The following is a 19,425-nucleotide window of genomic DNA, read 5'->3' as shown; positions in this document are numbered from 1 at the left end:
AGAAGGGAGTGCGTGTCGTAATAGAGTTGGGTAGCTTGTGTCCATAGTAATATAATAATAATATTGGCTTATTGCTAGGATGGGAGACGTTTGGTGGGGCCGCTGGAAGAAGAAACAGTCGAAGAGTTCCCGGCAATACCTGCCACTTGTAATGACTAGCTGACCGAGTTCTGCGCCATTATTCCAATGCGAACCCCAGTTATTTTAGGTGCGCATCCGTCCTTAGGGCCTCGCTCCCTCTCGCGCGTGACTTGGCAAGCAAATGCTCGCCTTCGTTCCGACGAGTGCAATTAGGCAAGCAAGCGTTCGTTCTGTTCCCACGGCCCGTGGTGACGTGGCGGCTGCCCGATCGCTCGCTCGCGCGCTCCGGCGGGACGACATGAGTGCTGCAGTCTTTCAAGTAATCCAGCAGATTGATGTAGTTAATTACATGACAAATAATTAAATCACTGACGCGAGATACCAGCATACTCGACTTAATTGCGACTAAAAACCCAGAAATAATTACAAACGAGACATCGCTGAGGATATCAGCGACAACAAGGGTATTTTTCTGGAAGTGAAAACTAAGCTCGCAAAAGTGATGAAAAAAGCGTATTCGACTCGGGAAAGGACTTATGCAATAAAGCACTTAAAATTATGAATAAAAAACTAATAAATAAAAATTACATTTGATACGACAAATATAGAAATGTTAATTCGCAGTGAAATACCGTACTTTTCCAAATGAGATTTCACCTCAGGATATCTACAAATTCAATTATCAATCCTTTTTCAGCTTTGTGTCCTTCGCTACTTTCTGGTCTTTCCCCACTCAGAGAATAGAGATTCGTCGATGTCGAATGGCATGAATGTGAAACTTCGATTGTATTGAACTTGCTAGGTGAGGAACTTCACGTGGATCCCTCTCGGTTCTCTCCAATGGCTTCTATAGGGTTTGTCCATTAAGTAATGAGACTAGCTGCCGTGTAGCGCTCTGGTCGCCAGCAGCGCCCTCCCTGGCGGCGGGTTTGTAGTGGGGATCTAAGCTAAGCAACGCACGCACAACGGGAGGCGGTCGCTAATGAGCTCTGCCGCACAGTGAGGATTGCACGTGGAGCAATAGCTAATTTTGAGTCTTTGTCATGTCAAAAATGGAACACGTCAAACGGTCCAGCCCACAGGCCTTCGTTGTAACCACCTACCTGGCCCAGATAGGTGTTGCACCTTGCTGCAGCCACCGAACAGCTCCAATGTGAGTTCAGCCGACTTTTTCGTGTTTCCAAAGCTCAAATGAAGTCCGAAAGGTCAGTTTCGAAGATTTTCCCGCCGTCCAACGGGATTTCACTGAGTATCTGAAAGAGTTTACGGCAGCTGACTTTCAGAGAGCCTTTGCGGTGCGGGAAACGCGTTGGCAGCGGTGCATCGACGTCCAAGGATACGATTTTGAAGAGCTTGAACAATATATACCGATCGGATGAATACATTTTTTTTCTCCAGAGCCAGTCTTATTACTTAACGGACAAACCCTGTACTAAAACTCACTCGATTTTTTTCTAGAAGGTCCTCGTTTTATGTGCAAGAGAGACCGTGCACTTCTGTGGAGTTAGTAAGCACACGTTGCTCAAGGTCGTCGGGATGCTTTCGAAGTACCACAATTTGCTGCTTCTGGGAATAATATTGACGTACAAACGACCACACATCAGCGTAACATTCATTGGATCTCTACATAAACACATCTACACAATTCCCCGCAAGCCGGCGGAAGGACGTGTGGCAGGGGGTGGTAGGTCACAAGCCATTCTACATTTATTCCCTATTTCCTTATACACATGGTAATCCGCGATCTACACAAACGGCCTGGAAACGGGGGCGACCGAATACCAATCATACAAAATGCAAACACCTACGAAGAGTATTACATGGTTAGTGGCTGTTCCTGTGCTTACACAAATAGAGCAAGAAAAATAATTGCGGGGGTAGGTACTCTTGCAATTCAGACACTCATTATAGCTTTTAAAAATAGGTTTCATGTTGGCTCGTTTCCAGTCCAGAGGAGCAACACTTTCTGATATCGATTTGTTGAATATGTATTTAAAAAATGGCACAATTTCAGCCACGAGCTCTCTCAGTACCCTTACGGGGATATCCTCTGGCCCGGGTGATGTATTAGTTTTAATGTTAGGGAGTTGTTTCGCGATTCCTTTGCGCGTAATTCTAATGCCATCCATTTTTGCGATAGGTGTAACGTGACCTTACCTGGTTCTCTCTCTTTACCATTATTTTACACGCTTGGAAAGAAATTATTCAAAATATTCGCTTTTTGGGTTCTGTCTGTATATGTGTTACCATTGCTGCCTTTGAGCAACTCTATGGTCGGACGTTTTCCCTGCAATTCCCAAACGTATGACCAGAAAGTCTTAGGGTCATTCTCGAAGTAATTTCACGGAACCTTCATTTTAAAATAAATATTAGAGTGCTTAGCATTATTTTCTTTGCCTCCCTTCTATTGGATAAGAATTGTCATGGTGCACTTTCCGAAGACGTTCGGAGGCTGTTTTTTAAATTTTTTGCTATTTTAGAGTGCGATTTCCTTTGTTGCCTCAAAACCCTTCTAATCTCAGCCATCGCAGTGCGTTAGTGTAGTTTTTGTTTTTTGGGAGGGATATATGTCTCTATGCCGTGTCTAATTGATTCCAAGAAATGCTTCCATACAGCATCAGCCCCAGTGTTGTGCGTTTTCGTAATGGGTAATTGTCGGTAAGATTCGCGGTAAAATCCGAAATTCTCGAATAGGTATATTTTCCGTTTGGGTTTTAAGATTACATTTACCGAAAAGTATAATTAGATTAAAATTGCTCTACTGTCACTTCTTACTTCCGTTTCATATGACTGTGTGACCGTTTCGGGATGGTTTACGAAACCAAGATCTAGAATGTTGTTGCCCTTAGTTGGTGGTCTAATTTGGCTCAGTTTTGGCGGTGAGCATATTAAGGGTAGCCTCGAATGAAGGGCGGTTTATCTCAGGAATACTGATGCCGTAATTACCCCAGACTATTGATGGAAGATTGAAATCACCCAATTAATAGTATCGTTTTTTGTGTTCTTGTGGATAAAATGCGATACTTTGTTATTTAAAGCCTCCGTTGCATCTGAAGTAGAATCGGATGGCCTGTAAAATTAGCATAAGTCTGTTTTTCTGGTTATTTTTCTCTATTGTGCGCTGTCAGTCTGTCCATCAAATTTTTAGGCGTAGCTTTTAAATTGTTTTTTTTGATGTCAATGGATACTACTCCATTTCTGTTTTATCTCTCATCTGCATTTACTGTAACCTGAAGGGAAAACTTCACTGTCAGTAATATCCTCCGTAAGCCAGCTCTCCATTCCCTAAGCAATGTCCGCATTTAAACTTAGAAATGTACGTTAGCTCGACCTCAGCACTTCAGTTGTTAATATTACGACAGTTTAGTATTAAGATTTTGATCGGTTTCTCGACCTGTATTTCCTTTATTTTTTATTTAACTTGTTCACCACAAGTGTAGAGAGGGTTTTCCCTTAATTTAAGATGCACTTTCCCGATTGTTGCGTCTGTTTTCTCGTGTTGGCTTTGTTTTGCACGCATTTTTCCGTTGATATTTTCATAGTATTCATTAGAAGCAGCATAATTAAATCTAAGAATCAACTTCTTTTGAAACTTATAGGAACCTCTTTCCGAAATGTTAGGCTTTGGCGACTGCATTTGCAGCCCACTAAATGGCCTACGCATTGACCTACTTTCTATCCTCAAAAAAGGGCTGCAGTTGAGGATCCTATCCGCTACCCTACCCGCCACCTCCGCCGTGTAATGGACCCTAGATTGGTTTTGGGTAGTCTTGAGCGATCGGAGTTGGCCTTCGGTCGACGGAGGAAGCTCCCATGCCCAAGCAGAATCTCCAAAGTCTCTGGTTTATGCCTTCCATACTTTAATAAGAGTCTCTTGAATAGTGCACAAATCACTGTCTTTTATATAATTTTTTGTTACAATCGCCGTGATTCTACCCCGTGGATTTCAAAAAGCTTTAATTTCTTTTATCAAGACGAGAACTATTTCAAGATAAAGGCTGAGACTAGTTCATTTTAGATATAGTCACTAATGTTGCTAGCATTCGAGGTACTTATCTCTTGGAGAACCAACAAACTTCGCCAATAGCTGGACTGTCTTCTACGTCCTGTTAGGTTGATTTCGTCCCAGTCAATTCGCAATTTAGTAGCGGTCCTTATAAATGCAAATAATATTGTTTTGTGTCACATGAAGGATTATTATCATGTAAGATTATTAACATACGTTCTTCTACATTATACTCAACCCCCGACGCCAACTTAGACCGAAAATCAAATATCGACATTCCAAAAACCAAATATCGACGTGCACTACTATAGGTTTTCGTAGTTCTTGGTGAATATATTCGCGAAGTTCAAGTTAAAGTACTTCACGAGATATTAAAACTAGAACTTCAAGAAATCAGGCTCAAAACTTTTAGCGCTGACACAGAACAGTTGGAAAGGTTTTTAAATAATACACGTAGCGAGATGAAGCTTACTCCAAACAAATCGCAAGACGATGACAATGAACCAAGATGGTACGACGGAGAAGTCATGATGGCACTTAAGAGGCTAAAGAAAAGTGCACTCAATTAAAAAGATGCTTTTGAATTGGCGACGGAATTCAAATGATGAATTTTAGACGGTTCAGAGGGTTCGCGCTCAGGTTTTGCATGTCAATAAAAGAAAAATGTTATGCAAATACTAGCACGATGACCCTCAACCAATTCAGCGTATTTAATACAATAGTACAATTTTAGTACAATATTTACAGCCAGCGTAAAAAGCAATGTAAGACAATTTTATCCGGAAAGTCTACAGTTACAATATTAGAGCATTTTATGCAATATTCATCGTGATTAGTGATCATCTGCCCTGATATCCATTCTTTTGTTTATCATCCCGAGAACAACTTTAGCTATATGGAAAATTAAACTTATTGTTCTGTTGTCCTGACATGATGTAGCCTTTACCTTTTTCAGAATAGGAACTAAAACTGATCTCAAAAAGTCTCCGGCCAGATTTCTTTCTCATAGATACTACGAATCAGCCCATATAGTCTCTTCCTCCCACATTTTCCTAAACATTTCAGTAGTTCCGCGGGAATGTGATCCAACCCCACGGCCTTATTTAGTTTCATCTCCCTTAATGCCCTTCCTATCTCATCGTCGAATATGCCTGGACCTAAGCTATCGTCCCCTACGTCATGGTCCTTTTCTATGTCTAACCTTGTAACTAAAAGTTCTTTACCGTTCAGTTCTCCTTATGTATTCCTTCCATCTCTCTTGGATCTTTTCTGTGTCAACTATCATCTTACCCGCCTCTAACTGTTAGCATAGATCTTCCATTCTAACTTCCCGATAACGATTTAACTTTGCTGTGCAGTGCACCAATTTCACCCTTCCTCTGAAAACTTTCCTTATCCTCGCACTGCGTCTTCCACCATGCTTATTTTGCTTTATTTGTTGCCCGTCTCAATTATTTAACTCTTTGTACTTCATTTTGATTAGCTCTTGGTTACATTCTTCCATTTTCTTCTCCAATCTATCTTTCTAATCATTTCATCCGTTATCCATTGTTTCCTTGTCCTATTCCTATTAGCAGTTCCTATAGTTCATTTTTCGGCTTTCAGTATCCCTATTTTGATATATTCTCACTACTCCGCTCTTTTCCCTCATTAATGATTTTCTCTGAAGCCTGCTGATACTCCGTTCTTGTAGTTCCAATTGATGCTTCTAAATTTCATTTCCTAACCCGCCGCCCTTACCTTATCCTTTTGAAACGGACGTTACTCTTCATAACAACTAAATTGTGGTCCCAGTCCACAACCGCTCCTGGGAACCTATTCCAATCGTTCACACTGCTCCTAAACCTGTGCCTAACCAGAATATAATCGTGCACTTCGGTTGGGAAGTCAGAGGAAGTATCATTCTGATTTTCTTAGTGAGTTTCAATAGCAATAAATACCCTTGGATCAAATTCTTGAACCACACTTCATCAGAGCAAAAGGTTTTACTAAAAAGCCGATGGATATCCATGAAAATTTCTTAGTTTAAGGAAATTCAATGAAAAGTTGCAAGGACTCATCTTAAGCCCAACCTGAAGTTTGCAAAATGCTTGAAAGAACTTTTCCTCTCCAATTCATTCATTTGCCTCACAATATAAACTGCTGCATCATGTATGAACTTGTAAAGCGCGCCTGCCCAAGGAAAGAGCTATCCTGAGCAGGAGCTGTATTTTCTGTTGACGTCCAGTCGTTTGGCTGATGCCCGTATGGGGAACTTCCCGTGCGGCGGTGGTGGGCCACAGCAGCTCTCGAGTCGGCCTGCTTTTCTCGGACTGGGCGAGCGAGTCGTCACGCGCTCGCCACACAATGTTTTAATGCTTTCTGCTCCGGCTCCGATGGGTTGATGGACCTAAGGACGTGGAGAGAGCGCAGAAACAAGCGGTGGTTAAGTTCCAGAACGCGAACGGTTTGTCTCCAGAGCGCTGGGTCTGGGTGTGCGGCAATTTGAGAAACGCCGCCACTCTGTGGTTCCTGGGAAGTGTCGAGGTGACTGGAAGTCGGGAAACACATCCACTTCGTGCGCCAGGGACGGATGAGTTTTCTTCCAAGTACCCGAGGACCTCTTATTTTCCCGGCAGATATTTACTGTCGGAGACTTAGTTTGCGTGAATAATTTATTTGCTCGTTGGACCCCACCAACCCTGTTCTTGAGGGTCATTTTGTTCTTGATTATTACCCTCCATTTCAATTGTATCCATGCACACACATTATCGTTGAATATAGTTCTCTCTCTGATGTATAATTAAGGATTCGTTTATTTTCTTAAATCTTATACATTATGCAAATGTCTTTGGAATAACTAGACTTTTGAATTACTGTAAATCTTTATTTTTGCCTCGCGTGTTCAACAAAATCAAGTGTTTTATTTGAAATTTTTAAAATCTTCCACAACTTAATGAAGCTGTGCCGAAAAATGAAAGTACTTTTTTTCCGCTTACCTCTTCCAACATACCGGAGACATTTGAAAGCGGACGGTTTCAGGGAGGGAAAGGAGAGCGCAGGCCGAGGAAGTCAGGAGTGAAGTTGATCGGAACACTTCGAGACGAGGAATATTAAACCTCTGTGATAGAAGAAAATGGACGAAACAAGGTATGAATGCTTAATTAGTAAAAGACACATGCAATACGAGGGCAATATATAGGCATTTGGAAAAAGGAAGTCCACTGAACTGATTGAAATGAGACTATTCTCACTACGCCTCGTGAACTGGTGGCGAGACAGAGAAGAATATAAGTATGCACGTAAATGAACGCTAGATCTAGGGGGCCAAAAAAGGTGAGACGGGAGGCGGATCCGTTCGCATCACCCGTTGTCCGAAAATCTATCGAATTGTGCGCTGCGACGCGGATTCCTCTTGGAAGAAAACATGCCAGCAGCGAGGAAGTACGCGGATTCCGTCCGCGGAAACTAGCCCAATCTCCTTAAACTGCTGCCCCCTAACCGTGCCTCGCCACTAATAACCCTCGCCCCGACACCCGCCCCCGCCGCCGGGGGCATTGAAGAGGGAAGGATGGGAGACTGTGGTGGAGGCTGCATATCCATCCCTTCCACGACGCCGCCGTTGCCCTCTCCTGGTGCATCTGAGCCCCCCCCGCGCAGGGGTACCTCGAAAAGCGGCGGGGGGGGGGGAGCAATAAGTGAACCACCACCTCATTTTGTGGCGGACACGGCCCCGCGCTTCTGAACCCCGCTCACTACATCACTATATGCCTTTTTCATCTTATTAGAGATTTGTGGGATAATTTCATCTGTTGACTTGACTTTCCTGGTCCTCCCTCCTTCCTCCATCGACGATATTGAGAAGCAAACCTTCTGGTATATCGGGAGTAAATTAATATTAATCAAAATATTGGCAGTTTCCTAAATAGATGTTGTAATACTTTTATTTGCGCAGGGTCATGCAATGCCATACTTGCCATACATGCAATGCGGCAACCACACCAAGTTTCCCCATCTCCATAGATTAGAAGTGTAGTACAAGACCGTCCTCCCCTATCGACACCCCCTCGAAATAGCGTAATACCGCTTGAGATCGCTGTGGAAGTGGTCCAAGTTAGTCAGTTCACCGGAAGCTGTTCCTGATCTGTCAAAAGCGTTCAGCGCGTCAACCTTATTCAGCAGAAGGCACGCGAGTGCGCTCGGAAGTGTAGTAGAGAAATGTTGAGACGAGTTAGACTGATTCGACACGTATATTGGGACTTACATTAGATGTAGAGGCGTATCCAACAGGTTTGATCGCAGGTCAGCTGGCCAGCGACCCTTCGTGTATTGTACTTCTTATAACTGCCGGATTACCCCACCGAAACTGATATTTCTTCCGGGTCAAGTTTACAATTTTATGAATTTCATCTACGAAAACTGCTGCAGGCAACGCCACATTGGGAAATTTCGAAGTTGATTGATTTTCCTTGAATTTATAAATGCTAAGTAAAAAGTATCTATCAGGTATGTAGAAAAACATTTTGTTCTGAAAAATGTTAGTAAAACTCTGATTCAAGGGGATTTTATTGTTACTATAACTTTTGCTGAAAAAGTCATGATAGTGAGCTGGCAATTGTAGTGCATTCCCAACCGATTGCGCGGGTTCGAATCCCAGAGGTGGCTGGTTTTTTACTAGATGATAACCCAATATCTACTTGCAGTAATATGCGGAGAGCACTTCATGTGGAGCCGTCGGACGAGACGTTGCTTACTGCGGCCCCTTTGGCGCCTTTCCTTCAGGCTAGGCTAATGCTCACGCCGAGTTTCTCTCAACCCATTCCACCCCCATTCACTTAATACTCTACCCATACCGAATTACCCACCCTATCCGTAATGGCGCAAATAACCTCGGGTGCTAATAGCTTCTCATAATATCTACGTAGTCCTCCTACAGTTGATTTTAAAAAATTACTATAAATACATCGCGAGTAAGTATTCAGCTTTTTAGGAAGAACTTCAGTGTTTTGATGATCACACGGGTTCACATTTTTCAAGGGGGGAAAGTCCACTATCGAGGAGAGAGAAGCTACTCAGGTTGCGGTTCCTGAGCTCGCCTTCCCCGCCGTAAGACTCGACCGCCATCAAGCCGCCTGGCTCTTCCCAAACACCGCAAGGACTAGGTTTTCCATGTCATTTTTTATGTGCCGCGATAATTTGAGATTTGGCTACTCAGTTTTCACATTGCTCGCAAAATATTGGATAGTTTCCCCTTAAGGATTTTCTTTGGTGATAATTGAATTTCAATAATCACAAAATTGCATTATACAAATAAAAGTACACCAAATCTCAATGTTGGTACGCAGGCAATGTTTCCATCTTTAACTTCTTTACGATAGAATGGCAAGTAATCCATTGCTAATGGAACTCGAAAGAAGTTTTATTTCGATTCCTTATACCATATATCCATACTTCCACTTACTGCCGTTCCCCTCCGTATACATCTACATATATTTCCTCCGTATACATCTACGGAGGATGTATATGTTGTTCCCATAAGTCGCCGCAAGGGTGTGTGGCAGGGGGCGTTAGGTCACCACCCGTAAAAGATAGAACCACGTGCGAAACTAATAAATTCATACGTATTAACACCAACAGTTCTAGATGGAACCATTTGCAATATCACGATGCCACAACGGACAGCTACGAAAAATGATAAAAGTGATGATGGATCAATGGTTAAGGCCGAGAACTTTTCAGCCCACCCTAATGTGCTTGCATGCATAGATAAATAGCACATATATGTATCGTATATCATTACTAGGTCTCTTCCAAAGGTTTCCGAACTTTTTGAATAGCACGTCTCCAGTTAGCTATTTTTTAACTCTTTTGGAAGCGTTATCAGCAGACTCATCCCGAATAACCGCCTTCAACCACTTTGTTGGCATCTTGTTTTTTTGATTGGCCGTTTATATGAAGGGGTGTTCGTGGAGTGCGGCGAAATGTCGAAATCGCAGAAATGAGTTCTTCGAAGAAACAGCATTTTTCAGTGAAACTCTGCAAATCCTTCCCGGAAACTCTTGATTTAAATACCAAGACTTATGGTGAGGGTGCTGTGAAACGTGCCGCGTGTTATCGACGTAAATACCCCAAAATCAACCAAAAAGATGTGGCAGGGGGTGCAAAGACCAGGTGGGAAGGGTGAGTGAGAGGGAGGGAGAATGGAAAAATATTCGTCCACGGACTCAGTTATCATTGATTTACCACGTACAAGAAGATTGGATGACGGCGGGCGTTCCGGAAGAGTCGTATCAGACCTCCACATCGAGAAAGTGAAAGATCTCGTCCGTGCAAATCGGCGTTTGACTGTCGGAAAACTTGCAGACGATTGTGCCATCTCGATTGATTGATGCTATGAAATCCAGACTGAAAAATTCTTCGCCACCAAATATGTGCCCCGCCTGATGACAGCATACCAGAAACATGGGAGTTCGTCTGTCAGGAACTGATTGATCGAGTTGAAGAAGATGAAATCTTCTGGTCCAAGATCATAACAGGTGATTGGTCACGGGGTTTATGGATATTACATCAAAACAAAAGTGCGTCTTCACCATGGATTGGCGAAACATCCCCAGAGTCCAAAAAAGCTCGACAAATTCGCTCGGAATTTTAAGCTGATGTTGACTGTTTTTTCGATTCAAAGGGGATTGAGCATCCTGCATACCTTCCGAGAGGCCAGACAGTCAAAACGGAGTACTACCTGTGAGTTATGAAACGCGTGAGAGAGGGAATCAGGCGAACATTAAAGAAGCGGAAAGTGGTTTTTTTTCACCACAACAGTCTGGATTCATAGAAAGGATACTTGTTATTGTAATATGAGGGTACTGAGTGCGGCGACATAACTGATTTTGCTTTATAAAAAAAAATTTTGCCGCATCCTGTACAAGAGATTCAATTTACGTTAGGCCCCACCTAGAGTATGCTGCGTGCTTATGGGGTCCTCATAAGGTAGCCTCAATTTGGGAACTAGTCAGTATAACTTAGAGCAGCTAGGTTTGTAAAAAGTTATGAACAAGGTAGCAATGTCACGACACTATTGGAAGAATTGGGGTGGGAGCCACTAGTTGACCGTAGGTTTGCATACAGGTTAAATTTACTGCGTAAATTTGAGGCAGGTTACTTATCTGAGGATGTTAAAAATATACTACAGGCCCCGACTTACTATGGTAGATCAGATCACCAATGTAAAATTACGGAAATAGATAGTAGAATGGCTAGATTTCAAATGTCGTTTTTTCCTCAAACCATTAGAGATCAGGATAGCTGTCACATCTCTAATGCTATGAGATAGCTATGACAGCTATCACGTAGGTTATTATTAGAATTATCAGCCTACGTATATGTACTCGTGAACTCAAAATCACGTTTCTGCATATTTAGTGGGATATAACTGTTTTCTTTGGTGTTTATTTCCAAATGTCTAAGGAATTTCTACGCTTTAGTGATCCGTCCCCTGTATTGGGTTTCAAATAATGTCTTGAGCCATGAATCTTCCCGAACGGACAGAAAAACCGTTGCAAAGCTCTTCTTTCGTTCCCGGTCCCATCCGCTGTTTCACCCTTCCCTTGTTTGGCATTCCCATCGAGTATATTCCCCGCCAAGTGCAGCACCCACGCCCGCAACTGGTTTTGAAGGACCCGAGTCGAGCAAGGCGCCTCGGTGGACTCGGGCGGCAACGGAACTGGACCGACCATTGCGGGGCCTTCTGCCTACGGAATACGCCCGCGGTTGACATACTCCCGCTTCCGTCCTAGGGACCATTCAGCGGTTTGTTAGCGACCCTTGTCGCGAACTTTACCTATTTCGGTTGAACTTTATTTATGATATCAATTAAGTGACTCCGTCATTGCGGATAAGCCTCTACTTCCACTCGCAGTCGAGGAAATTTCCGAAAACTAATTTAGTTTGTTTTCTTCTTCTTCTTTATGTTAATGGCGGGTTTTCAATCAAAGGCTTGATTCTAGGCAGGTATTGTCTAATATACATCCTGTTATGACGGTCAGTTTCTTCTTTCCCTCAAATGCATCGACGTCTTGTGCATCGCCTGCGCGCATTAGCGCTTCATTCTTCGATATCGGCATAAATACCCCCATCCACCAAAAAGGTGTGTGGCGGGGGGTGCAAGCACCAGGGGGGGGGGGTAAGTGATAAGGGAGGATATGTGAGAGGAAGGGATGTTCAGTAAAAAAATATCAAATAGCGTGCTAATTAGTAACCATGCTGGAGGTAAACTTAATTCAAAACAAGGGTTAATCCACTTAATGAATTAGTTATTTGTTACTCGAAAAATGGAATAAAATTGAACCAAAACCATGGATACGATATCCCTCTACCATAAAAGACAGGTAACACAGAATGGAAAAGTAGGAAGGGGAAATTCTACTATAATGTGGACATGAAACGAATGGTCTTCGCTCCTAAAGTCACAGATAGGGAATATGACACACCGCTGTAGGCAGCGGACGGCGTGAGGCGTCTCCCCCACCCACATAGAGAGACGAGGGATGGAAGGAGAAGCTTGAAAACAACAAGGAAGGGTAGGCAAGGGAGGATTCGTGGGGGCAGTTCTTGCCCTCATGATTCCTCCCCTTCTGCGGTTCCTTTCAGTTGTGCCCATCGGTAAACTATCGTCACTCAGGATGTGTCCAATTGGTTTCCCTCTTCTACGCTCCGGAGATTGGCCGCCCAGCCTTTGCATCCACGCCACCTTTCTTGGGCCTCCCTACTCTCTCTTTAAACGCATGATGGACATTTTATTACTTGTTTCGAGTACCAATCTTCATTTGTTCGATGTGTTCGTTCTATTTCCGTAAGCTCTCTCGTGCGTATCCTGTTGCTTATAGTTCACATGTATCGAATTCGTCCCTTATCGCGCCGTTTACCCTTACGTAAATTTGTCTGCTGTATCCTTCGCTTTTAACACGAGGTTCGGATGAATGCGATATTTGATTGGTAAACATTTTCGTGATGCACACGCTTTGCTTTCGAATTTTTCCACTAGTGTTACCGTCACAGTGGTGAAAATTTTATTTTATTTGTTTCTTGGTTACGTAAGGTTCCACGTCTAATTTTAGGTAAGGTGCTGAATAAGGTGCACGCCTAATTTTTTATTCGTGGGCATTGAGCTGCCACTTTCATGTTCAAAGTGAACATCATGTCCCAAAAAGTTGGAATGTGACGCATGTGTTGTTTGCTGTGAATTGATCACTACTTTGGAACGTACTATCACTTCCAAAATGTTGCATTTACTGTCCGACCGACGTTTGAAAAATGTGAAAACGTTAGTGGCTTGTGCATATCGGTCTCCGGTTGCAACGCTTTGAGATCAGTTTGCAAGGCTGAAATGGCATGACCAATGCTAACACAAAGATGCTTTGCACCTTTCTCCAATTTTCGGCGCGACGGTGACTGCCCACCTACTTCAGGTATAGGATTGCCTCCTGCGTGTTTTCCTTCCGTCACTTTCTTTCTTACATTATAAATTATAATTGTTACACGTGCCCACTACACACGCTGCACGCACATAAACACACAAAAGATCGCATACACGGTCGTTGAACTGTTTCTGAGTAGGCCTTCCGCCTTCGTCGGCAGAAGAAAACTCTGTACGGTGAAGGAATAAAAAGGGTTGAGGGGGCAAAGGTGCGGCGGGGGGGTGGGGAAGTTGTTGACATACTCGTATACATATAGATAATACACCGCAAGCTACCGTGAATGAGCGTGGTGGGGGGTTGTCCAGTATTCACCCGTGAAAGAGAATAAAACCTATTGCAAAACCTACAATCTCATGCCATCTACACCTACAGAGGCGTATATATTCATGCAAAAATCTTTTCAAGTTACACGCATACAAATACATATACCAGCAGCTAATGAGTCTTATTCTCACGTCTATTTGTTAGGTCGGAAACATTTCAAACAGCCCTCATTCTATTAATCGAGTGCTATTACATAACATTGTGGATGATTTGATTTGTGATAACTTGTAGTTGTCAGCTGTGTTACATGCAAGGGTGTGTATATAGTGTTTCCGTGTATTTTTATAAATTTGACATTGGTTTGACTGCTATATTTCATTGAAGTGTGTATTTTTATCATTCTAACTCTATTATCTTTACGGCTAATTTCTATACCACATGCCTGGCCGATGGAACAAATAAATGTGCAAATTTTTCCCAAAGGGGGTCGCAGTTTTTATGAACTCCCATGTACTCTTTGATATCCGACCGACATGAAAAGAATTGAGACGTAAATGTTTGAAGTTTACTTCTCAACTCGGCACTTACGTTCACGTCTGACCGAAACTTGTTGCCTTGCGAAAAAAGAATATTACCGTTTGTGTTCAATCTCTTAAGAAAACTAACAAACAGGGAAATCGCCGCCTGTCTGCAAGAAGTAAAAGAGCGCGGTTGAGTGGCAACGGCTCGCGGGTGTGTAAGGGAGGCATTGCACGGGAATCATGCCTATTCCCAGAAGACCTCCCCTGGACTGTGGTCGGAACCGCTATTTCGCCATTCCTCATCGAAGGGACAGCTCGCCTGGAGGTCAGGAAATAAATTTCGCGCCTCCTTATCTCCGTCGCACTCGACGTCCCAGCGTCGAAATTATTTAAGTGGGGGAACTTTGACACTGCAATGTATAGGACCATCTCAGTAGATTAGGAGGGTGGCGATCATAGATAATATGCCAGCCTCTTCTGACCGACGAAGATTGATGAAGACGGCAGAGTCCGCCTTCGTCACACCGCACTGAAGTATTTCCTCCGCACCGACGTTGGTTTCCCAATCGAACGACACCGCTCCAGTGGCAATTCAATAGTTTCGATATGCCCATAGTGTCTGCCCTCTCTCTAACCTTAATTCAACCGTCGTTCATCACCATTTGGTGAAGTTCAGTATCCTTTTTCGATGCAATCGGTGGTTTTCGCAGTTTTTGGCCATCCCGAACGCTCATCATCAGCCAAGCTGGTACGGCCACGCTAAAATTTATCTGCCCAAAATTTTAAAGCCGTCATTGATGCTGCTGAGTCCACGTACACAGCGTCCAACTCGTCTTTGATTTGCGTAGTCATATTGTTTCAAAAACAAATATTAAATGACCGATCGATTATCAATTACTTCTCTTTCACAAAAAGCCTCACAAAAGTCCTCGCAACAACCCACTCATCGATTTTCAATCAACAAATGGTTGAAATGTTTGCGAGTGCCTTTTGATCCATTCGCAAACATATTCCCCAACTTATGTGGAAGAGTTGAGCCATCTTAATTTTAGGTAAGAAATTTTCCAGATCATCCACATAATTTCTTAATCTCAGTTTGAAACCTCTTAAAGTTGGTTTCTTTTTTAAAATTCAATGGGAATTTATAAAAAATAAATGGAGCTTGCTGACGACCATCTTGCTGTAGGATGATATAGCACAAGACTTTTGAATTAAGTGCATATTGTCTCTTCCAAAAGTGAAACAATCTATAGATAAAGTTAGGCAAAAATAAGCCTGGATTTTTTAATAAGCAATGTACAGGAAAAATTTATGTTTAGTAATGGCATTATTCAGAATTCAAGAAACAGTTGCCTTCCAGGAGTTCTGATGGATACTGTTCTGAGAAGAGGGCTGAACATTGAAGGACAGATTTTACTATGGAAATTTAGAAAACAGGTTTTATTATCATGCAATTGTTAGATATTGCTTTAACACCAGTCACTTATGCTTGTCACAGTCAGAAAGGCTAAATCATTAACCTACATAAAAACCAAAGCATAATGTTAAGTGTCGTCAGCATATAGGGTTACTTTACCTTAGAAAGGCAAGACTGTTTGTGGAATTGTTCCGTGATGGATAATGTCAAATAAAAAATCCGCATTAGAATTTATTTTTCATGCGGATATAAAAGTTCTTATTTTAACATTCTTTATTTGATTCCTTTTCTCTACAATGCCTCGACATTCTTCGACTGAGCGTCGAGCCACTTCTGCCAGTGGTTTCCCACGACTCGAAGGCTCCTTGGTAGACGGATTCCGAAGGGTCCTTAAGGGTACGCGTGCAAGCTTCTTTGACGGCGCTTAGGGTCCCATGGTAGAGTTCTTTGAGGGGGGATTACACTATTGGGAATCGGAAATTCTGTTGGTGACATGTCGAGACTGTAAGGGGTTGGGGAATCGTCATGATACCGTTACAGAAGGTATTCGCAAGCAGACAGTCGACTCTGCTTTTGGTCGCCCGTCAAGACCTTCGGAACGAGTTTAGCGAAGATCTTATGTGTTACCAAATTTTCAGTGATTCAAGTTTGCACTGCCAGCTTTTCAATGCTAATGCAATCTGCGATCATGCGCTCACTAAACCGACGGTCTGAATTCAACACTTCACGCAAACGTTGCACGTTGTCGTCGGCTGTTGATGTCGACAGCCGTCCAGCGCGGGGCTCACGTTGACGTAGATTCTTGAATATGCATACATGATTGGCTAATGTCACTTGAATACTATCTCAAAGGAGCATGTCTCGTTGTAATGCAATTATTTAGCTAGTACATATAAAGCACTGGAGGTGGATTATTGTAGTACTGGAAAAGTAAATTGCAACTTTGGTTTTCCGAAATGTGTCGACAAAAATGGTGGTAATAGAATGAATGTAGTTGAATTTCAGTTTTTTAATATACTCATAGTCATCTCCATGATCTCTACGTACGGCTAGCGTGAAAGAGGAAACAAAAGGGTTGACTGCGGAAGTACCGAGATGCGCCCGTCGCCGAAGGGAGATAACTGGAGCGCCTGGTGCTAAGAGATTGGTTGTCGCAGGGGGTGGAGGGAGGGGGGGGGGCGAGATGAGTGGAGCGGCGCGGGTGGCTGAAGGAAGTGACTGCAAATCGTTTCCGTTCCTCCGATTTTCGCCTTATTTTTCGGTTAGGTTAGCAGCACACGCGTTGTAAACATCTACAACCCGGTTTGCACCTACGGCTTCATACCCTATGACGAAGCAGTATCTGAGAAAATGTCTGGCTTTCTGCCGAAATAAACCTTTTCTGTGGCACGCGGTTTAGATTTTCCATCTATATGTCCCCCCCCCCCCAGATGTAGGTGAACGCCAAGGGCAATGGAGATCCCTTTCGTTGGCGTTATGGTCAGTATGCCTTCCTTTAAAAAAATCCGCGATTCTAAATGAGAAAGGAAAGTTATTTAACTCATATTTGCATGTAATTTCTTTATTTTTACAACCCTAGAAAGAGTATTAATTGACTAAAATATGATAAAATGGCTTTCGCAAAGTTCGCATCGTAATTAGAGGTCGTAGAACGCGCAGAATACTCCTAATGCTTGAAGCTATTTCCTTTGGGCTTAAAACAGAAATCTTCTCGGATTTTCGTCTCGACTTTGGGCAAAGAAGAGGATCAGCTGCGTGAATGAACACGTGTCGATACGTTGAATATTATTAGCAAATTAATGGGAAATACGCCTTAGGTTGACCATTCTCGTCCCATTTAGTCGACAATTAGGTTCCCTGGCGTAGATATTCAGTAATTTGAATATTTTGTGTTATAGTGGAAAATTCTTTATTTTCCGAAACATGCATCAAAAAACCGTAAGAAGCACCAAACTGAACCTGTATATTAAATTTTCTGGGATTTTACAAATTACATCAATAAACTTACGGGAAGACTGACTAACGGAATGGTCCGAGAGAAAAAAAGGGTTTTACAGGGGCAGTCCGCCCAAATTTCAACCGCCATGCAAATCCCACACGGGCCAGACTTGCAGGGCCGTGCATTCGCAGGTCTACATTGGTGAAGGTGTGTGTGTGTGTGTGTGTGTGTGTGTGGGGCTGGCATTGCTCTCCCTGTGTGACAAAGGCCTCCCTCTCGTTTCAGGCGCCACGACAGAGCCGTCCTTCCCCGCCAAATGGAACGCCACGTGGACGGATCGCCTCAAGAAAGACCTGCTGACGTCGTACGACAAATTCGCGCGACCCGCAGAGCATACCAACACCACCGTGGTTAACATCGACCTGACCCTGAGGCACGTTGAAATGGTATGGATGCGCGACTTTATATCTAATTTCACACGACGGAAGTCTTTTTTCCTAGCGTCAGAGCACCTAACTTTGGTGAATTATTCGTTAGCCAACTGCGTTCCCTAATGCTCCTGAGCGAGCGCACCCTTCGGTCCGAATTTCTGCGGATTTCGAATGCGAAATTTCAGAACGCTGTTTTACTTTGAATTCAAATTTACCTTGAAATAATCGAACCGAATATCTCTTAATTTCTCCGAAAGTGTTTTTCTTTGCTTATCCGTTCACATTCAATCTTCGACAAAAAATACAGAACAAAGAATTGTACTTCTCGCATCGGACTCTTGAGGAAATAAAATAACTGCAGAGTGAAATCCTCTCGGACCTTCCACCGAGGTGGCTCCATTGCTGCCAACATCTCAAACCGGCCGGTCATAAACTGGCCGGTGTCCTCTGGAGCCTCGAGGACCAAGTCGTATTTCGAGACATGGGTGATTTCACCCGATATACAGGGTTCGTCCGGAAAATAGGTGTACTGATTTTTTCCCGCCGCTCCAGGCGCGCCCAGCACCGCTCTGACGGGCTGCGATTGGAGGGGGGTATGTTGGCAAGCGACGCTGAAAAAGGCAGTCGGCTCTGAGCTGTGGTGTAGTGAGGAGCTCTGTTAACGCGAACCTCCACGCTCGACCCACGTCACGGAACGCGATGCCGAAGTTTTTGGAGCAGCGTTATTCCATCAAATTTGCGGTAAAGCTTGGGAAATCGTCTACCGAAACTGTCGGTATGATTAACCAGGCTTACGGGGAGTCAGCCATGTCCAGAAACATGATCTTTCGGTGGCACAAGATGTTCGTGGAGGGCAGAGAAGAGGTCGACGACGAACCACGGCCTGGACGCCCATCAACGACACTCACCGACGAAAATGTGCGAAAAGTTCGCGATGTACTGAACTCTGATCGTCGTCTTAGTGTTCGGATGATAGCAGAGCAGTGGAATGTGCCAAAAACAATAGTGCACGAGATTATTAGGGAGCAATTACAGATGCGAAAAATGTGTGCAAAGTTGGTGCCGAAAGTGCTCAGTGATGATCAAAGACTCAATCGTTTGGAAATCGCGACACAACTTGCGGATCACTGCAAAAATAATCAACATTTTTTAGAGAACGTTGTTTTGGGTGACGAGACGTGGATCTTTGAGTACGACCCGGAGTCGAAGAGACAAAGTGCGGAGTGGCACACCCCATCATCACCCCGTCAAAAGAAAGCTCGCATGAGCAAATCTCGGATCAAGGCGATGCTCATTGTCTTTTTTGACAAAAGG

At 43.4% G+C, this 19,425-nt stretch overlaps 1 protein-coding gene across 1 annotated transcript in view; it reads left to right on the top strand.

Moving 5' to 3' along the window:
- The window catches only part of LOC139686371 (acetylcholine receptor subunit alpha-L1-like), a 69,079-nt gene that overhangs the window by 14,969 nt on the left and 34,685 nt on the right, over positions 1-19,425 (top strand). Inside the window, exon 2 of the mRNA XM_071583559.1 lies at positions 17,966-18,126. Coding sequence (XP_071439660.1) covers positions 17,966-18,126 — 161 coding nt within the window. The remainder of the gene's footprint in view (positions 1-17,965; positions 18,127-19,425) is intronic.

Source organism: Hetaerina americana, unplaced genomic scaffold, assembly GCF_022747635.1.
Source record: "Hetaerina americana unplaced genomic scaffold, ioHetAmer1.1.p SCAF_14, whole genome shotgun sequence".
NCBI classification, from domain to species: Eukaryota; Metazoa; Arthropoda; class Insecta; order Odonata; family Calopterygidae; genus Hetaerina; species Hetaerina americana.
This window is presented reverse-complemented; position numbering and strand designations above follow the sequence as displayed.